The following is a 21187-nucleotide window of genomic DNA, read 5'->3' as shown; positions in this document are numbered from 1 at the left end:
TATCGACCACGCTGGAGCAGAGGCTCCTCCGAAATGCCTGAGCTCAAAGGGATTGCTTTTCTCGCTGAGGATGGTGTCTCTCAAGAGCGCTATTTGCAGCCATTTCAGTCCCGGTACCCCCCCCCCCCGCCTTTCTTGCTGGTAGATTTAGGATTCCGAGCTCTTATTCCCAGTAAACCCTTTGGCAGCATTAACTCTTGAGGCCCCACGGGTGCCCTCACCTCTGACCTGCAGGCTATCTTCTTTTGCCCACCTTGGATCTCGAGCTCCTGGGGCAGCTGCATTGGCTGCCTCTTGCTCCACATGTCCTGCTTTCTTTGATGAGGGTGGTTGTGTTGCTCCCAAACTGCTGCCTTTCAGCTTTCCCTAGCCTTCTACCCCACTGTCGGATTTTCATACGCCCTCTTGCACTTACTGGGTTCCTTCATTCCAACCCACTGTCTTACCGTCCTGGTACGGCTGCTGGCAGAGACCACATCCCTTGCTCTGCTGAAATCAGGGGCTTCGTGCTTTCTTTTCCTTCTGTCAGATCCTCTTCTGGAAAGACGCAGAGTGGGATAGCTCCCCCATTAACTGGTCTCTTTGCTCTTTGGATTCTAAGTAACTTTTGGTGTCGCTTAGATGAGACTTATTTGGTATCCAGCAAATACCAGGGCAGTTAAAACCCCCCACAAACAGTTCTGGGTTGGTTTGAGGGTGGAAGATTTAGAGGTCTTATGAGCAGAAGGGACCATTATGATAATTTAAACTAGTTCCTGCAAGATACAGACCCAAGAACCTCACCCAAGGATTCCTGCATCCAGTCCATGCCTCTGAGTTTGAGCATATCTTTTAGAAAGACACACCTTGTTAAGACTACAAGCGATGGGGAATCCACCACATCCCTAGGAAACTGGTCCAGTGGTTAATTACTCCCCACTGTTAAAAACTGGCATCTTAATTATAGTCTAAAAGCTTCAGCTTCCAGCCCCTGGCTCTCTTTCTGCCTTGGAGAGCTCTCTGCGCTCCAAAATCTCCCCAGGTAGGTCCCAGCCTGTCAGTACCAAGTCACCTTCCCCTGATTTTCCATTCCCACTCCCCCCCTAGTTGGAGAGCTGACCTGTCACTTCGTTACCTTTCATTTCTTCTAGCCCAGGGGGAGTCACTAGGCGGCCCACAGGCCAAAGCTAGACTGCCAGATGCTTCTGAACAGACCCCAAAATCTTTTTATTTACTTATCGTTATTATTTTTGTATTATTTTCTCTGGAGTCTGGACCTTGGCATGCCTGACTAACCTAACTGCCTTCTATGACAAGATAACTGGCTCTGTGGATGAGGGGAAAGCAGTGGGCATGTTATTCCTTGACTTTAGCAAAGCTTTTGATATGGACTCCCACAGTATTCTTGCCAGGAAGTTAAAGAAGTATGGGCTGGATGAATGGACTATAAGGTGGATAGAAAGCTGGCTAGATCATCGGGCTCAACAGGTAGTGATCAATGGCTCCATGTCTAGTTGGCAGCCAGTATCAAGTGGAGTGTCCCAAGGGTCAGTCCTAGGGCCGGTTTTGTTCAATATCTTCATTAATGATCTGGAGGATGGCGTGGATTGCACCCTCAGCAAATTTGCAAATGACACTAAACTGGGAGGAGAGGTAGATACGCTGGAGGGCAGGGATAGGATACGGAGGGACCTAGACAAATTAGAGGATTGGGCCAAAAGAAATCTGATGAGGTTCAACAAGGACAAGTGCAGAGGCCTGCGCTTAGGACGGAAGAATCCCATGCATCGCTACAGACTAGGGACTGATTGGCTAGGCAGCAGTTCTGCAGAAAAGGACCTAGGGGTTACGGTGGACAAGAAGCTGGATATGAATCAACAGTGTGCCCTTGTTGCCAAGAAGGCTAATGGCATTTTGGGCTGTATAAGTAGGAGTATTGCCAGCAGATCAAGGGACGTGATCATTCCCCTCTATTCGGCATTGGTGAGGCCTCATCTGGAGTACTGTGTCCAGTTTTGGGCCCCACACTACAAGAAGGATGTGGAAAAATTGGAAAGAGTCCAGCAGAAGGCAACAAAAATGATTAGGGAGCTGGAGCACATGATTTATGAGGAGAGGCTGAGGGAACTGGGATTGTTTAGTCTGCGGAAGAGAAGAATGAGGGGGGATTTGATAGCTGCTTTCAACTACCTAAAAGGGAGTTCCAAAGAGGATGGATCTAGACTGTTCTCAGTGGTAGCAGATGACAGAACAAGGAGTACTGGTCTCAAGTTGCCGTGGGGGAGGTTTAGGTTGGATATTAAGAAAAACTTTTTCACTGGAATAGGTTACCTAGGGAGGTGGTGGAATCTCCTTTCTTAGAGGTTTTTAAGGTCAGGCTTGACAAAGCCCTGGCTGGGATGATTTGGTCCTGCTCTGAGCAGGGGGTTGGACTAGATGACCTCCTGAGGTCCCTTCCAACCCTGATATTCTATGATTCTAATACCTGGACCAAGAAATTAGGATATTGGCAAAAAATATTCAAGGAATTTCCCCGGTAAACCCTTCAGGGTCAGGTTGTCCTTCATTGGCATTGCAGATACCACTGCTGTGTAACACCCCAGCCACCATCTCCTCCTCATCCAGTTCTCCTGGCTGGACTGGCCCCACTGCACTGACTTCCCATCCCACCAGATTTTGGTTTGACCAATCAATCAGGATCACTGCAACTTGGGATGCCGTTCCACTTAGCATCTCCCGTGGCTGCTTCAGCAGTAAATTAGCTCACATTTCTGGCATCTGCTAGCAGGGCTATGTGTAAACTGGACTCTGCATCTTCTTAGCAGGATGAGAGGAGAGATTTGGAACCTGCCCCCCTCTACACCTATTTCTTTCTCTCTCTGGTGTTCCATGTTAAAGCCACTTCCTGATCAGAGATGTCTGGAGCCCTCTCATCCGTTGACCTGCTCCCACCCTGATCTCGTAACACACGCTCACCATTTCAGACCAACAGCACCTAGGTGATTCAGTGAGCCCCACCAAAAAGAAATGCTTTAATATATAGCGATAATGAAACAGGATACACAAAACTAAACAGTCATCAGCACTCAGACACAGGACTCCATCCTAAGAAATCCGGCCAGGGATAATGGTTTGGTTTTCCCCAGTCAGGCCGCCTCTGGGACCCCCTCTCCGCTACACTGAATTCAGCCTTGGTTGGAGAGAGGTGCTGACTGGGGGTGGAGAGGTGGAGTGGCAGGTTCCAAAACCACAGCGTTTTGGACTGACTTCGCTTTGATTTCCAGGGCTGGCTGGGCGTGTTCCCATCCTCAGCAGCCAGACCCTGCTTGGGTGGGACAGACATTTCAAACATGAGGGAAGGGGTCCCGCTCTGGCTGAAGCAGCAGGTCTCTGGTGGCAGGGGTGGTCCCACATGGAATGGTCTATATTACAAACTAGGGCGCATATGCACATTTATACAGAGGACTCTTGCCCCGGGGCTGGGGGACCCCAGAACTAGACACCAGAGCGACACACGTGCCTTTAAATATATTGGGTTTCTTTCCTTTAGTGTTTTTGAACTATGTACATCGTTGTGCTTGTAGATGACCCATCACCAGATGGAGTCAGTCTGTCAGGGTGTGTTTGGGGAACTGGTTGGTCTTTCCAATGGAGCCAGTTCCTTTGCTGCTTCTGCTGCAGTCCCGGGGGAAGGAATGGAAGAGGCTTTTCAGACTCCCCCTTTCTTCCACTGCAATTCATCATTGGCCCAACTCCACAGAGCAGGGAGCGGAGGTGGATCTCCAGGCATGCTCCTGTGAAGTACTGACACATCCAGGATGCTGGCTCCCAGAGATGGTAGGGAGCCAGAGCACATGAGCACTGGGGGGGCCTGAAGCCAACTGGGTGCTGTGCCCATCTAGGAGCTGGGATGGGTGGAGACAGCTTCTGGAGGTCTTCAAGGGCAATGCTGTGTCTGCTTCGCCAGGCCCTGGGACTGAGCCTCATACTGGGCTCCATGGTTCGCTGCCTTTCTTCAGCATGTGTCCCCAGTGGCCTTAGGTTGTGCGACAATGTACACACAGGTGCCAGTCTTCATCCTGAACCTCCATGTGCCCAGGCAGAGCTGAGCATCCTAGAGCCAGCAGAGGAAGCCCCATTCCAAGAATTTGCTCCGCCTTGTTCTTCTCCAGCTGTGGTTTGTAGGACACCTCCAGGGCTGATCAGTGGGGCCAGCACACCCGGCATGTTGGTGACCTGGCACATTAGCATAGCCCGAGTGCGTCTATGTCACGGAGGCTCCAGGAACCGTCTGAGAGGGACATCTCCACTGCGTGGGAAGGATTTCCAGAGCCAGCTGCTCCAGGGTCCCTTTTGTGGGGCAGGTTCTGAGAGTTCAGACAAAGGAGTCCTTGCCCGGTGCAGAGGAGAGGCGCGTGTCTAGAAAGCTGTGGGATGGGTGAGTGTGGAGGTGCCTCAGGGTGGAGGCAAGGATGGGGGTGTGGAGGGCCTCTGGGCCTGGTGGCTGCATTTCACCGGGTACGGCTTCAGTTGTTCTCAAACAGGGAGAGCAGGTCGTCATTGCTGTTGTTGGGGAGATCTGGTGGGCCCAGGTAGGAGAGCAGCTCGTCAGGGTTCGTCAGCTCGGGAAGAAGCTGAGGGTAACAAACGGAATGAAATTACTAGGGCACCCTGTGCCCAGGGAGTGCCATGTAGGTGGCCTACGGCCAGCAACAACCTGCCCAGCCCCCTGGAGAAAAGCCGGAGCTGAGGGCGCTGCTCTGGACAAGGGGAGAAAGTAAATGGCACAGCCACAAAAGAACCCACGAACCCTGACTTCAGCCCCTGCCCCAACCCCCCAGGGCACGGCCTTCTCCCTGCTGCGAGCAGCACCCAGGAGCCCTGACTCCAGCTCTGGCTCTAGAACAGATCACTGATTGCAGGTGACCTATCCTCTCCATAAAGCCAAGCTCCGGGCTATCCCCTCTCCACTCTTGCATTCCCACATGGAGAGACCAGCTTCTGATCAGGCACAGCACTAGGCTCCACAATTTGGGAGCTGCCCCCCAGCCCTCTGTTGGGGCCATGCCATGATCTCCTCCCCAGGCTATGAAACACTACCCATCTCGGTCCCATCTCACCCAGCCAGGCATGTCAGACAACAGCTGGTGCGAGGGCCTGAGGATGCCCAGAGAGCTGAGGTGAGCCAGTGTTGCCCAGTTTGCTCCGGGCGTGGCCGTTCAATGTGTTTTTTTGTCCTGGTTTTGAAAACCCAGCAGGAGTAACTGCTAGCTGAACACCCATGGAGCAGAGGGGGATAAGCTGCAGCCTCCAAGTCCCTGCCCCACACAGGCCATGTGGAAGGGTTACTTTTTTATCTGTCAGCCCCCAAAATAGCCAGCAGCTGCAAACTCTCCTGCAGGGAGATCTGTAGCCAGAGGGTGGGGGCATCATATTCCCCCAGTGCTGGGACCTTCCCCACTAACACCATGATCCCCATGTCCAGTCACAGCCCCCTGGGAAGACAATGTCAGCTCCCAGCAAAGAGGGAGAAGGGGCAACTCGATCCTCAGCTAGACCCAGCAGCTGATGTGCTTGGCAGTTCCTCCCCGGCAAGGGGCAAGGGAGACTCCCAAGCCCCGGGGGCTCCTAGTTCAGAGTGAGGATGTTTCACACCCACCGTGCACCAGTATGAACAGCGGCACATGGTGCTGCAGGGCTGGGGAGAACCAAGTCCCTGCTGGGGCACGGATCTCTGGAGTGATGACGCGTCTGGGGCAGGCAGAAGCCAAGAGCCGAGCCCCACAGTGTTGCTGAGAGTGCGCAAATGAGACACCTTCTGTGGCGGGGGAAGGCAACAGGAAGTTCCAGCCGAGGCAGATGGTTCCGGGTTCAGCTGGCTGGGCAAAGTGGGATTAGCCCTGGCTGGAGGCCTGAGACAGCACAGCGCCCATGGGGTGGGAGCCTCACCAATGCCTGGGGGTCTCTGAGCAGACATAGGAGGGGGATGCACAAAGGAAACAGCATGAGGACAGCACTGGCTAAAGGCACGCCTCCTCTTCCCCCACGCCTCTAATGCAGGGCAACAGCTGAGCGGAGCTCAAACCCCTGACCTACTGCCCAGAAGAGTCCGACAGGGAATGTCCCAGAAGAACGGGGTGGGGGGATGGAATGAGGATCAAGCCTCATTCCCAACCCAAGACCATCTGCACTCCAGGCAAGAGAGTGGTGGGGATTACGCCTACTCAGCCTGAGGCCATAAGCCCTGCAGCCAGGAAGCCTCCGGGGAAGCTGGTGGGAGCCAGACCACGTGGGGAACGAACCATACCCTCCGCAGGGGCTGTGTGGTGAAGGCACGTGACTGCACTCCCGGAGGGCACGACTCGGAGTCTCACACCTCCAGCTCGCCCTGCTGCAAGGTGGGGGCTGATCCATCGAGCTAGGGCAGTCCAAGGGAGTCGGCCATGAAGCTGGCTGCATCGTCGCCTCACGTACTGCTGGCACTGAAACTGACTTGCCTTAGGTGGTGCAAGGGAACTTTGAAGAGCACCTGTCCCTGCAGCCCTCCTGCCCTGGGGCAAAGGCCCTGAGCATGTGGGGATTTCCCCTCTGACAGCAGGGGGTACTGAGCTGGGCTTCTTGGCATACAAGTTTCTCAGACCCCATCCGCAGAGTGCGTGGGAGCTGGGAGCCAGTGGGCTCAGCCAGCAACGGGCCCAGGCACTGTTGGCTAATCACAGATCTGAGCCTCAGTTCGGAAGGTCCCTGCAACTAGTGCAGACTGATCCCTCAGGGCTTCCCCTGCCCTGCTTAGAGAAAAAGACTCAGTGTGTGGGGGTGTGTGTGTGTGTGGGGGGAATGCAGCCCCCCAAACAACCCCCTGGAGCTGGACAGGGCACGGTCAGGAAGGGTCAGTTTACTTACATCGAGGGAAGGCTCCGGCCCTTCCCCAGCTCCCGGCATGACTGGCTGCCCCACCATCCCAGGCCCAGGGTTAAAGGCAAGATCCCCTGCATGCGCCGGACCCCCGGATCCCGCCTGCCCAATGGGCTGCCGGGACTGCGGGGGGGGAGGGTTCCGGTGATGGAGCTGCTGTCCCGACTGGCTGCTGAGGTTGGGGTTATGAAGCCCCTGCTGTACAGGGTTGTGGGATGGGTCTATCCTGCCAGATGGAGGCATCTGAGAGAGAGGAAGAAAATCCGGTGATGAGAAACCATTCTCTGAGCTGTGGAGTGGCCAGGCCTGAAGCAGGACCCCAGGGTCACACCCAGGGCCATACAAACACCCAGCATACACACATGCCCCCTTAACACTCCCACAAACATGCCACTGACACGCACCCTGCCCCACACTCCCCTCACAACCACCCGTTGCCCTTTTGGAGCCTGGTATTTTACAGCTGATGTGAGCAGACAGAATGGTGCCCCTGCATTCCCACCTTCCTGAAGAGCCTGCCACACTGCCCCCTGTGGGGTACGGGCCTCGGTGACGCGAGGTGCAGTGCTGCATGCTCCCCACCGGGAGGTGCTCTCTCACTCACGAACTTCTGGGGATTGGGCCTTGGTTCTGGCTCTCCTGCACCAGATGGCAAATAACCATGCCTGGTTCAGAAATAACCTGCCACTGATCAAAGGACAGAATGCTATTGGCCAAGGCAACATGCCGCCAAGCAGCCCCGGGCATACCCAGCGAACCAGCCGTGAGTTGTCACAAACACTAGTGAGGAAGCACAGCATCCTGCCAGCTGCACTGCTCAAGGGCCTTGGAGGACCAGCTGCCACAGACAGAAGTGGGGTCACCTAAGCCACAGGGAGAGCACCCCTCTCCCACACACACAACCCTTACCCCCTCCAGGGAAGCCCATCTGACCTGTCCGGTGATGGAGGGAGCTGGTGGCTTTTCGGGGGTCAGGAGGCTGCTGGGAATGTCCGACTGGTAGGAGATGGGGGGAGGCCCCGGCGTGAATTCGTTTAACGTCGGGGTGCCGGGGTTTGTGGGAGGGAACGAGTCCGGGAAACTGCCAGGGCCAGAGAAGCTGGAACCTGCAAAAGAAACCCCGGTGAGAGCAGAACCAGGTGTGTCAGAGCGGGGCAGGGTACGCTGGGAGGACACCCATGGGCAGTTCCTTGAGAATCCTGTCACATGTGTGAGTGGGCACACTCAGCTCCAGGCACCTCCCTGCACTTCATCAGCAGCAGGGTCCTCTGGGCCACCCTGCCCTGCCCGCTTCCCCAAGGAAGCCAGTGGAGACCCTTCTTTGTCCCCTCCCTCTGGTCAGAGGCCCCCGTTCCTGATGCCTAGTCCACTCCTTCATCAAAGGCCCCATTCCCTGCCCCCCCACCTGACGGCCCTATTCCCTGTCCCTTTGCCCGCTCCCACCTGAGACCCCCTTCTCTTCCCCCCGGCTCAGAGGCCCAGCCCCCCTCCCGCCCCTGGTCACGCACTCTGGCTGCTGTAGTCACTGGCACTGCCGCTGGTGGGCGGGGGCTGCAGGGGCGTGAACGGTGAGGAGCCGGGGCCCAGGGCGGCGATCATCTCCATGACATTGGGCATCACCATGTGAGTGGGGCTCATGGTCCGGCAGCGCTTCAGCACAGGGCCGTCCTGCTCCTCCTTGACGTGGATGTCGGGCTTGATGGGCACTGGCTTCCAGCTGCACGTGGGGTCGATGGTGATCTCCTCATAGTCGGAACTGGGTGGGCAGAGAGGGGCAGGTCAGGGTGGGCAGAGCTCTCACATCTGTTGGCACCGCCAGGGCCCCTAACATCAGTCAGCCTGGGGCAACCGGGCTATTGCCGCAGCAGTCCTGGGCTTGGCAGCTTTTCAAGAGGGGTGCGTGAGGGAGGAGCATGGGGGGGTGCATCCTGGCAAAGCCTTCCAGGGACCCGTCGCCTGTGCTGGGAGCTGCACTAGCCCCTGATCTGGAGCCGCCCTCTCTCTTCCTGGGGGCGGGCTGGACCTGTTCCCTGAAGTCCCTGGGTTTAGCTGGGCAGAGGAGTCAGCAGAGCAGGGCTGGCATGGCAAGGGCTGTGGGGAGATGGGGTGTTGGAGCAGGGCTGGCAGGAGGCCCTGTACAAGGGGTGGCTGCAGGCAGGGCCCAGCCCTACCAGCCTCTAGTGCAGGGCTGTCCTGTTAGTCGTGGGGAGGGGCTGGCTCAAGAGCTGCAGAGACTGCAGCCCCCTGTCAAGGTGCAACCTTCCCCCCAGTCCTGCCTCAGGCTGTGCTGGAGGGACCCCTCTGGGGGTGGAAGGGGAGGGGTGTCCAGCCCTCTCTGCTGAGGCTGCTAAGATGGGACTTTTAGCTGGACACACCCAGCCGCGGCCGGGACCCTGCACTGGGCCCTGGGGACAGGCACAGCCCGGCACTCAGCTCAGTCTTGTTCTGGGATCCCCTGGGGAAAATAGATTGTTGCCCCCTCCCACTAAGCAGGGGTCTCTAGAGAGCACTGCAAGGTGCTCTGTCCCCCAGGGCACAGCTCTCCCATCCCCTGAGCTCCCACCCATAGCTGTCCATTCCCCAGGAGCCCCCACTGACCCCACCCAAGTCATGTGCTGCCCTGACGTCCCCCCAACTGCACACGGGGATTCTGCCTTCAGCACCTCTGCCATCTGCCCTCTCCTGGGGGTGGGGTGGGAAGGGAGCAGAGGGCAGGTCAAGGCTCTCCAGGGCAAATCCCCTAATCAGCCTGGCTTTTTGGGAGCAGGTTATGCCCCCAGAGAGACACTAACTTCACCAACTCTCTCTCTCTCTCTGGCACACATCTGCCCTCTGACGGCAAAAAGGAAACACAACAGTGCAGCACAGTGCGGGAACTCAAGCAGGGCACTTACTTCTGAATGTAGATCAGGATCCCCAGCATGTACTGATCCACCTCTAGTCCTTCCAGGAGGGCCGTTTTACTGAGGACAAGACAAGGGACAGGTCTGAGAAGGGGACCCAGTCACACCGTTCAGCTCCTCGTAGGAGCTGGGGACTCAAATCCAAAACAGCATCCGCGGCCAGAGGAACCCAGTGCTGCTCCCCTCCCCACACAAACCCTCTGGACCCTGAGAGTGGGTCATAAAGCACAGCACAAAGGTGGGTCGGTATCTTTATCCCCGTTATACAAAGGGGGAAACTGAAGCACAGAGAGGGCAAGTCCCAGGTCACCCAGCAGCAGAGCTGCATGTAAAACCCAGGTCTCCAGCTTCTCAGCCCCCTGCTGAGCACTAGACTCTGCTATGGCGCCGTGACAGCAGTTCAGCTGGTGTGTGAGGGGGTGGAGAGTGGGTGGGGGGGTCAGTCTGGGCTGCCCACTCCACAGAGCACGATCACTCACTTGCAAACAGGACACCGCCACGTTCCCCTCTCGCAGTTCAGTTGCAGGTAGGACTCCAAGTCAAAGCACTGAGCAGGGAGAGAAAGTGAGACAAGCAGTCACCCTTGGGGTGGAGGGGAGAAGGCAGCAAAGTGATGCCTCCAGGTGGCAGGGAGAGAGACAGCCCAGGCACTGGGCCAGCAGCCTGGCCTTACAATGTCCCCAGTGAGGAGTCTCCCACCCCTTCCCTGGGAAGACCCTTCTGCCACCTGAGAGGTCTCACTGCCATTCTGTCCCTTTGCCACTGGTCAGAGCCCTTTATTTCTGGTCCTCCCAGCATGTGCCTGAGCCCAGACACCTGGCAGGGAGCTCAGCCAGTGTGGGGGGAGTCTCACCTGTATGTGCCTGCAGTCATGGCCCCGGGCAGGGAGCTGGATTCTCCGGAAGGTGATGGGACACTTCAGCGACACCTTGATAGCTGTCTGCTCCACGCCGTCCTCCCCATTGGGACCCGGAGTCCCTGGGATTGTCCCACTGCTGAAGTTTCGCTTTACTAGGTATTGAGAGTGAAAGGCCATTGAGAATAGCACCATCACTTCCTGGGGAGCTGGGCTCAGGCAGAGGGAAGCTCCAGGCCTGGGGAGCCAGCCTGCCAGGAAGCTGCACAGCCCCTTACTCCAACCCCTTAGGGAGACCTGCTTCACATGGCAGGGCTGGGAGGGGAGACCAGAAGGAGGCTTGTTAGAGTGGGGAGGCTTGTGCAGCTAACAGGCAGCGCTGGGACCAGGCCTCGCCACCCTTATGGGTCAGCTGGTGGCAACTCGCACTGGGGGGGGAGTGCTGGTCACCACTAGGGTGCCCCCTGGTGCTCAAAGGCATGCATGTCACCCCTGGCACAGTGAATTGGGATGTCAAGGGTTAGATGCCCAGATGTGTATGAACTGCACTAGCCCATTGCGATGAGCCCCTGAGCCAGCAGGAGGGGAGAGCCCTTAGGAACAGACCAGCTGGGCTTGGATGGGGGAGCACTGACTGGTGCCCTAATTACTAACCCCTTGCCCTCCTCTTTGCCTTTCACCTGAGGCTCTCCAAGCTCCTTAGTCACTAATTGACTGTGTGGAAGCTCAGTATCATTATCTCCATTTAACAGGTGGGGAAACTGAGGCACAGATGAGGGCAGGGGCATACCCAAGGTGAGAACCCAGGAGTCTTGACTCCCAGTCCCTTTCTCTAAATATAAGCCCACAAGGCATGGCCAGAAAGACAGAGCCCAGGGCTACTTGGAGTTCCTCCTTCCAGCTCCCACCCATAGCAGCTCCACCAGGAGCACTGCCCACAGGGCTGAGGCCTCCAAACTCATGGCACATTGAAGGAGCCACCTTGCAGCCCAGCGGGGGCACTCACTTTTGGTGATGCAGTGCTCGGCTGGCAGCAGGCGCTTCTTTATTAACCCTTGCAGCACTGACCGAACGGAGGGCCGGTGCACCAGCTGCAGGACAAAGAGGTGAGACTGCAAAGAGGGGAGAGAGATTAGCTGGGCGGCGTGTGCACAAATCAGACCAGTGTTGCCATGCCTCTCCCCCAGAGCCCCCAGGCTTCCATATCCACATCCATCTATTGCACCAGTAGATCCCCAGGGCTCTGCACAAGAATCCCAGCCAACGGGCTCTGCTGAACTGTCTCGTTGAGCCTTCTAGTGTGTCTGGAGTCCCTGGCCCTTTTAAATGGCCACCTGCACTCCTAATGACATGGCTACAAACTGTATCCAGTATACATGGTCAGGGCCACCTTGCATCTCATCCCCAAAGGCTGAGCAGAGCTTTCCCAGCTACCCAGAAGCTGAACGCAAAGCCCCTTCCAGGGGGACATTATGGGTGGCAGTGGTAGGGCCATCTAGAATTAAGGTTGCTCGACACTTCCCATTCTAAGACCCCGTTTTTAGCTGTTTATAACTTTGCCAAATGTTAACTGCTCAGGCTGAACTTTTCCACACTGAGAGTCTGCTTCAGGCTGCATTTTCTGGGCAAGTTTCCGTGAAAAGGGCTCAACTGTTTCCAAGACCAAGACTAGAGAATAACACCTTGTTTTGCCCACGGTCAAAAAACTTTTCCAAGCATTTTGCTGAGAAGCTCTAGCACCCCCACACTTTGGGGCAGGGGTTAGAACGTGACAAGGGGTTGCCCTCTGGTGTAAGCAAAGTGCACAGGCAACCTACATTGAGGAATTTCCTAGCTTTTGAGTACTTGACTTTGCAACCTTAACATTCTTTTCTCACGGGGTGTGGGGTTTTTTGGCGTTGGGGTTTTTTTGTTTTGTGTTTTTTACTGTAATATGCCATTGGAACATCTGACCAAGGGCTGGGATGAATTCTCTGTCACTGGCAAGGTTTCAATCACGATTGGATGTTCTGCTAAAAGATCTGCTCTAGTTCAAACAGGAATTAATTCAGGGCAGTCCTCTGGCTTGTGTTATGTAATAGGTCAGCCTAAACGATCCGAGTAGTCCCTTTTGGTTCAATAAGCTGTGAACTTAGGTTCTCTCTCATAATCTGCTCCAGGGAGCACAGAAACCCAATTCTGGTTCTTCCCCTCCCTCCCAAAGTCCAGGCTGTGACTTCAGGAATATCTGCTCCAGAGGTCAATCCACCTACCCCATGATGCACTGTATCGTGCTTTCACCTCTCCAACGGATGGGGCTGCCATGCTGCTGGTCTAGCTAACTTGGTTAGTAAGGGTTTGATTTTCTGTTGGGGGGTGTGCATGGTGGGAGTCAGGAACCATCCCAACAATTAATAAGCTTTTGTCTTTCTCTGGTGCCTTTAAATGGTGGATCTCAACATGCTTTAACTAAGCAAGCCTGGAAGGTAAGTTTAGTGTGCACATTGCTTAGGCCACACTCCTTCCCAAAGCTAGGAACAGAACTAAGGAGTGAGTTCCCACCCCCTCTCTACCCCTTACTCCACCCTCCCTGCTAAAACCCGGGCTCCAGCTTAGGGATCTCACTGCTCTGCTCTAACCAGTAGACCACACTGTCTCCAATAGGCGAGGGGTGGGTGCCTCTCTGGGATGCTGCTGGATGGAGCATGCAGATGCTGTGATATACAGGTGCCTTTGGGAGGCCATGCCCACATCTCCTGGCCTGGCAGAGATCGTGTGTGGTGTCTGGTCTCTGACTGGCCGGGGACAGGAAATGGGTTTTTATTCCCACGAAAAATCTTGGATTTTCGTCAAAAAACGGAAGACTAAAATATTTCCATTTGGTAGTGCTGCTGTGGTGCCTCATAGGAGTTGTAGTGCAGGTACCTCATGCTCTCATTCTCTATGGGCTGGACTACATCTCCCATGATGCACCAGTTTCTCCCCCTGGTGAAGGCAGGTGATGGTCTCATGGGAGTCCCTGGATGTGGTGCATCATGGGAAAGTGAGTGTGGCTGGGGAGCCTGGCCCTTAGAGTAGAATGTGGATAAGAGGAAAATGAACTACAACTCCCATGAGTTGTGTGGCAGCAGCATTGCTGAATGGAAATATTCAGCATTTGTTTCTCTGATAAAAAATCAAAAGTAGAACCAGGCAATAGACCAGAGCAGATCTTTTAGCTAAACATCCAACCTTAATTTAAAAAATGTCAGTGATGGAGAATCCACCATGAGCGTTGGGAAATTGTTCCATTGATTAATTACTCTCACTGGTAAAAAGTTACACCTTATTTCCAGACTGAATTAGTCTAGCTTCAACTTCCAGCCGCTGGATCACGTTAGACCTTCCTCTGCTGGACGGAGGAGCCCAGTATTAAATATTTGTTCCCCACGTAGGTACTGACAGACTGGGATGAAGTCACCCGTTAGCCTTTTTTTGTTGTTGAGCTAAACTGATTGAGCTCCGTGAGTCTTTCACTCTCAGGCAGGTTTTCTAATCCTTGAATCATTCTCGTGGTTCTTCTCTGCCCCTCTAATTTATCAACACCCCTCCTGCATTGTGGGCACCAGAACTGGACACAGGATTCCAGCAGTGGTCGCACCAGTGCCAAATGAGCAGGACTGTGCCCACGGTGTGATGTAACTTTACAGCGAGCATGTGTGCACACATATACATACACACACGCTTGTGTGCGTCTGGCAGTGTCTGTGAGTTTGTCAGTTTGTGCATGTACTGGGATCTGGGCAGGCAGGGGAGTGCAGGTCACTTACACAGCAGCAGGCGGTGACGGTTATCTGGATGGTGTTCCTCCCAGGCTGGCACACCTGCTTCAGGTAGAGGGGCTTGTGGGAAGTCTTGTTGTCACCCCGCTCGATGGTCAGGGGCGTAGCATTGACGCTGACCTGGACTGAGGCCGGCCAGTTAGTGTTCATCTGTCGGTCCTCATGGTGGTAGCATTTGAACTGGAGCTCCAGGTCAGGCCTTGGGCAGGAGGAAAGCTGGCTGAGTGACCCTGGAGAGTTCTTTGGACAGCCGAGGGGGGTGTAGAGGGAGATAGGCTAGGAGCCCGTGGAACAGGGATTCAGGGTAGTTCCAGGGCCAGGGGCAGGGCATCGGCCAGGTTCTCTCCATTGGCAGAGAGAAGGCAGACGGGGCTGTGACTCAGCGGCGGGGATCCCAGCTATGAAGGGGCCAGAGGGCAGTGCCTTGGGTGGAGGGACCAGAGGGTGACGGCTGGACTGGAGGGTGGGCAAAGGGGCAGACCCAGCTGTGGGGAGGCTTGGAATCTCTGCCCCTATGGGGAGGCCAAAGCTGCTCCACAGCCAGGAGGGCCGGGTGTGAGAGTGGCCAGGCCAGTGCAACGAGGACCCCAGCAGAACTGGGGGGACTGCCAGCGCTAGCGGTGAGGGGAGCTGTGAGTGGAGCCCCGCGGGGGAGGCCTCACCTCAGCATCAGTGTCTTGTAGACAGAATCGCGGAGCTGGAAAACGTGGTTGCTGACAGCCAGGTTGTGCTGGAGGCGGAAGGGCTCCAGGACCACCCCGTCCCGCACGGGGAAGGTCAGGCGCAGCTCCTCGCACGGGTTGCCTGTGGTGGGGGAAGGAGGGCTCAGGCTGGGGATGGGCCAGCGGTGCAGGGCCATAGGCACCGGCAGGCACTGCACCTGCAGCACCACGGGCACCAGCCGCAGAGGGCGCCAGGCCATGGGGCTGGCCTGGACCCCCCTGCCCCTTCTTCCTCTCCCAAACATGGTTGGGGGCAGTGTCCTGTCCTCCCGTCTTTGGGTGGCGTCCCAGACACCCCTCCCCCGACCCGATTCCACCTCCCCAACTGCCATGGAACCCCCAGCCCCCCAATGTTCCATCCCCCACTACAGGGGCCATGCCCCCCAAATTCCATCCCGGCTCAGAGAGACAGACCCCTGTGCTGTTCCCCCTTGCCCTGTGGACGGGGGGCTGCTGTGCCCACATTTCGCGAGGCCGCATGGAGCTGCTGGGTTTCCTCCTGCCCTGAATTCATCCCCCCACGCTTCCTGTAGCCCGGGTGGACCAGCCCATGGATGATGGGCCCGGGTGGACCAGCTGGTGGGGAAGGCACTCCTCTGCTTCAGACTCCCGGGCCGGATCCCAAAGACCTGCAGGTGAGACTCACCTGAAGGTGACGGGTGCAGGGAGCTGACGCTGGGCTTGATGTCCGTCAGGAAGGGCGACTTGACATCCTGCCCCGGGGACATGTATGGTGGGATGGTGCTTCCGGGCGTCATGGGGGGCGTGGGGTTCCCGGGCAGCGGGGAGCTGGGGTAGCCAGGCACAGACCGGCCAGGCTGCAGGGAGACATACACATCGTGGCTGTCCCCAGCCTTTGGGGGAACCCGACCTTTAGCACAGGGGGTGCATCCCCTTCGGGACTAAGAGGGAAACAGGAGATATGGGGCAAGCGGGAGGGGAGTAGGGGCCTGCTCCTCTGGGCAAAGATGCCAAGGAAAGGGGGAGGCTGGGAGACCCCTGGAGCGCAGGGAGAGCTACCAGTGCCTCTGGAAGTTACTTGGCATGCCCATGAGCAGCCCACTAGATGTGCCAGGGGGCTCGGGGTTGGAAAAAACATGCCCCCTGGGACAGCAAATCCTCCTCACTCGGGGCAGTATTGGGTGGTAGCACCTGGGGGGCAGAGCGCGCGTAGTTCCAGGGGGACAGGACTGGTGTGCTACTGGCGGGCAGAGCGGGTGTACCAGGAGAAGCAGAGCGGACACAGTACTGGGAGGGCAATGCTGGGGGACAGAGGGGATGCAGGACTGGGAGGTACCAAATTAGGGTGGTAGTACCCAGAGGGCAAAGCGGGCATAGTACTGGGAAGCAGTACTGGGGTTGGGGGTGCAGAGCAGGGGCAGTACCAGGGGAGGCAGAGCGAACAGAGTATTGGGCGCAAAGCAGGCCTGGCTGCCCCTCAGTTCCCAGAGCAGGGAGATGCCAGGGCTGGCCCTCGGTGCAGTGACTCACCCCGTTCATGGAGGCCTGGCTGTAGCTGGTGAAGCTGGCATTCTGCCCATTGAACTGGTCAGTCGGCTGGAAAGAAGATGACCCCAAGGCACAGCGTCAGAGGAGCATCCCAGTCCTCAGACTTCAGCCCACCCCAGACCCGCTAGACTGTCCATCATGGACTGGCCCCCTCACCCCATCCCGGGGGGGGCCTCGTCTCAGGGTGTAGGCAGCAAGATGGGTCGGGGTACAGGCAGGATGCAGGGGAGGATGGTCTTCGGGCTAAAGCTTGAGCCTGGGAACCAGGACTCCTGGGTTCTTTTCCCAGTTCTGCCTTGCTGGGTGACCTCAGAAAAGCCCATTGGGCCCTCTCTACAATGGGGTTCAGCTGCGGGAGACAGAGGGTTAACTCCTCAGGAGCTCCTGGAAGAGGGGGCACTGGAGCAATTGGGGGGAGGGGGGGAGTGTTAATAAAGGTTAAAGGTGTGTGGAGGAGGGTCCAAAGCAACTCCCCCCAAGCAAAGACAATGTGCTTCCCCCAGTGGAGGCTGCCTGTACCCCACCTCGTACAATGCTCCCCAACACCATCCCCCTATACAGTCTCTGCAGCGTCACCCTGACAGTTAGGTACCTTGTAGTATGGTCCGGCGGAGACAGAGGCGGAGAGGTACTGGCCCATTCCTTGCTGCATGGGCATCCTGTGGCCAGGGTATGAGGGGGACGGTGCAGATGGCTGGGGCACGCTAGGAGCATACTGGGCAGCTTGGGTGGGGTACTGGGCCCCCTGGATGTACTGCTGCCCGGGGTAACCCTGAGAGGGAGAGACAAGATGGCATCACAGCCCTGAAACTAGGAAGAGCGGAACCCCCCATGCAGCCACCTCTGGGGTGGAGGCCAGCACAGAGTTGATGCATCACTTGCTGTCCAGCAATGCTGAGCAAGACTCCAGAAAAGCCACGCCCAGTTATCTCCGTTCGCCTGGCTGAGTGCCCCAGGTCAGGCTTGAAGCGGAGAGCTAGGAGCCTTGCTGAAAACACTGCCTCCCCCAGCAGCATTGTGTGCCTCCTCCCTGGGTGCCAGAGTTTGTGGGGCCCACAGTAGCTCCCCCTCCTTTAGCCCTGGGCAACTCTCAGCTTATCACTTTTGGCAGGCTCAGGGTTAAAGCTGGGCAACAGGTCTCTCCTGAGGGGACAGATGAGGTTCCAGAGCTGCAGGGCTCCCAGCCTCCCCAGGCAGGAGCCAGGCCCAGGACCCTCTCCTTGGGCAGCGGCAAGCTGGGTCCCAGCATGTGGGGTTGCTCTGGGCTGTTTAATTGCAATGGGACCCAAATCCCCTGCCCGCTGATCATGCCGGCCTCATCCCTGCTTCTTACTCACGTCACTGGAATACGCCCTCTTGACCCCCTGCCGGGGGATCTGCTGGCTCTGTGGGGGCCCAGGGTACCCATGCTGGGGCAGCCTCTGTCCTCCATACAAGGGGGTCATGCCAGGGGCCCTGGCGGGGTTCATGCTCATGGGAGACATTCCTGAAGGGCCCATCACGCCCCCCATGCTGGCAGGGTTCATCCCAGCTGGCACAGCGGGTCCGCGGGGGCCCGAGTGAGGCAGGAACTGGCTGTTAAATGGTTGCCCGGCCCCCATCTGGAGAAATAAGTAGAGAGATCAGAGCCACTTGGAAAGGAAACAAAGCACAGAGGGTACTGCACCAATTCCTGGTTCACACCCCAGCACTCAGCACTGCTGAGGTGTCCAGCACCAAACCCCATCACTGATGCCCCCACACCCAGCACCCATCACTGAAACACCTCATGCACCCATCACAGACCGCACCACACCCAACCCCATCACTAACCACCCCATGCACCCATCAATGAACCCCCCACCCCAACCCCATCACTGACACCCCACATACACACATCACTGACCCCCTATGTATACCCATCACTGACTCCCTCCACACTCAGCACCTACCACTGAACTCCCATACCCCCAACCCATAACTGAACCCCCCACACCGCCAATGCCATCACTGGCCCCACCACGCACCCACCACTGACCCCCACACACACACACCCCATCACTGACCCCCGACGCATCTCATCACAGAACACCCCCACCCCAACCCCATCACTGATGCCCCCGACATATAACCCCACCACTTACCCCCCATGCACCCACCACTGACCCCCTACATCCACCTAGAACCCATTACTGATCCCCCCACCCAACAACCATCACCGACCCCCCCATGCACCCATCACTGAACCCCCCATGCACACCCATCACTGACCCCCCACATCACTTGTAACTGACCCCCCCACGCACCCATCACTGACCCCCCCCACTCCAACCCCATCTCTAACCCCCCATGCACCCATCACTGACCCCTCCACACCCAACCCCATCACTGAATCAATCACCCCCACCCAACACCCATCACTGAACCCCCACACACAACCCCATCACTGACTCACCATGTACACGCGTCATTGACCCCCCACACACTCAACCGCACACTGACCTCCCACATACACCCATCACTGACCCTCTCCACAGCCCGCACCCATCACTGAACCCCCCCATGCACCCATCATTGAACCCCCCCCATGCACTAGTCATTGACCCTCCAAACAACCCGATCACTGAACCCCCACATAGACTCAGCATCCATCACTGACTCCCCACCCCACGAACATCACCTACCCCACCCCACACATACCTACCACTGCCAGAACACCTATCTCCCCTCCCGCGCAACTATTCGTGCTGGGGCTCCTGCCAACCCCAACACCCTGGAGCACCCAGCACAACCTAGCCGGGCCTCCAGAACGCCAACCCTATCCCGTCGATGCTGAGGCACCTGTGCACCATCCCCAACCCGTACCCACCACCAGGGCTGCCGGGCCCCAGAGTTACGCCGACACCCCATCTAATACTGCAGCCCAGTGCCTCCGGCCTGCCAGCAGCTGCCTGGCTGAGGGAGCACACTCTTACCGCTCCGTACTGGCTCAGCTCCTGACTCTGCTTCTCCTGCAAGGCGGCCACCGTGGCTGTGGCCGTGGCTGTGGCCGTGGCAGCTGCTGCGGCCACAGCGGCTGCAGCAGCCGCCTGGGTGAAGTCGGCCGGGGGCCGGCCCGTGTGTGAAGGGAGGCCCATGCCGCCGGGGCCATTGGGGCTGCCTGCGTAACTAGAGAAAGGGGAGGAAGTCACAGAGCCATTCCTGCAAAGGGCTGTAGGACTCCCCCCTTGAAGGCCATAATGGCGCCCCACCATCTCCCTGAAGGAGCCTCCACCCCATCCCAAGGCTGGGCTCCCCAGTGCCATCAACAATGATGGGAGCATGGGGACGGCTCCTTATCTGGCCAGCACAGCAGTGTGTGTGGGCATGGGGTGTTTGAGGGCTTATTAGAGAGAACAGCTCAATTCTCCCATCACACCCAGGGCTGCCCATGACCCTGAGAAGCCATCACGCCCAGGAGAGCGCTCCCACCACACAGAGACTGGGCATGAGGCCAGCCGAGCCACGCCAAGGCCCCCTCCTTACCTGGTGGTGAAGCCCGGCCCCCCAGGGTATGTGCTACGGCCGTACATCCCCTGCTGCACGTAGCCCTTGCTGGCAGCCCCCTCCGGGAAAGGCTGCTGTCCCATAAACTGAGGCGAGTTCATTCCAGAGCCACTGCCAGCCATGCCGGGCATCATGGGGTTTCCAGAGGTGTTTCCCCCAGGGCCCATGGAGTTTCCAAAAACCTGCACAGGACAGATCCCGAGAGAGGTGGTGTAAGGGGGTGAGAGAGGCAGCATGAGATGCCAGACCACCCACCCCCGGGAACCCCTCATCACACCCCCTTCGCCAAGGGGCTGCAGCCCAAGCACCAGCATGACTGGAAGTGGGGGAAGGAAAGAGGGGGCTGGAGGGGCGAGGGGGCCTGGTGGAGGAACACATGTAGGCACAGAGTTGGCAAAGGGCAGTGTTTGTGGGGAGCTGATGGAGTGGGGGTGGTGTGTGGGGGGAGATGAGTTGACAGAGGCAGAACATGGGGGGCTGGGGCTGAAGGGAGCTGGGATGGGACATATGTGGGAGGCTGTCATAGCAGGGACAATGGTGGGGAAAAGGGATTGGCAGAGGGGCAGGAGGGGGGTACAGGTCCCAGGACAGATCTCAGGGACGCTTTCCCCTTTGCAATGTTTTAGGGGCTCCCAAAAGCACCCCAGCTCTGGGCAGCGCCCTAGACCTTGCCCTTGCCACTGCCACACCCAGGGGCCTCCAGCTGTGTCCCCGTGACTCAGGGAGGTTGCCCCAGGTACCTGGCTCTGGGACGTGTTGTTGCTGACGCCCCAAACGGTGGTTACCACGGAGAGAGATCCTGCAGGCTGATTGGTGCTCTGTTGCCAAGGAACTGACTCGTATGCAAATGAACCATCACTAGAAAGGAAAACAAGGCCATTAAAAAGCCCTTTGGGGGGTTGGTGGGGATGGTGGAGCAACTGGACAGACACACATGGCCAGGGCTGGAGGCATCTACGGCTGGGGAGGGGCTCTGGC

The 21187-nt window shown here is 57.4% G+C and overlaps 1 protein-coding gene across 2 annotated transcripts in view; it reads right to left on the bottom strand.

The window, feature by feature from the left end:
• Window positions 1–2982: 2982 nt before the first annotated feature.
• Window positions 2983–21187, bottom strand: part of ZMIZ2 (zinc finger MIZ-type containing 2) — a 43201-nt gene continuing 24996 nt past the window's right edge. The window contains exons 3-19 of one of the 2 annotated variants that reach the window (XM_084615107.1): window positions 20950–21067; window positions 20189–20391; window positions 19639–19831; window positions 18022–18285; window positions 17277–17456; window positions 16667–16732; window positions 15822–15993; window positions 15116–15257; window positions 14442–14652; window positions 11660–11765; window positions 10651–10808; window positions 10277–10344; window positions 9789–9857; window positions 8403–8650; window positions 7828–8000; window positions 6883–7137; window positions 2983–4613 (exon numbers count right to left, since the gene is read on the bottom strand). In XM_084615107.1, the coding sequence (XP_084471233.1) occupies window positions 4506–4613; window positions 6883–7137; window positions 7828–8000; window positions 8403–8650; window positions 9789–9857; window positions 10277–10344; window positions 10651–10808; window positions 11660–11765; window positions 14442–14652; window positions 15116–15257; window positions 15822–15993; window positions 16667–16732; window positions 17277–17456; window positions 18022–18285; window positions 19639–19831; window positions 20189–20391; window positions 20950–21067 (2734 nt within the window). In that variant the 3' untranslated portion in view covers window positions 2983–4505. Of the gene's footprint in view, window positions 4614–6882; window positions 7138–7827; window positions 8001–8402; window positions 8651–9788; window positions 9858–10276; window positions 10345–10650; window positions 10809–11659; window positions 11766–14441; window positions 14653–15115; window positions 15258–15821; window positions 16030–16666; window positions 16733–17276; window positions 17457–18021; window positions 18286–19638; window positions 19832–20188; window positions 20392–20949; window positions 21068–21187 lie in introns of both variants that reach the window. The other variant, XM_084615108.1, reaches the window with a different exon arrangement.

Source organism: Lepidochelys olivacea, assembly GCF_965140295.1.
Source record: "Lepidochelys olivacea isolate rLepOli2 genome assembly, chromosome: 26".
NCBI classification, from domain to species: Eukaryota; Metazoa; Chordata; order Testudines; family Cheloniidae; genus Lepidochelys; species Lepidochelys olivacea.
The sequence above is the reverse complement of the archived record's forward strand: the minus strand, read 5'-3'. Positions and strand labels throughout refer to the sequence as shown.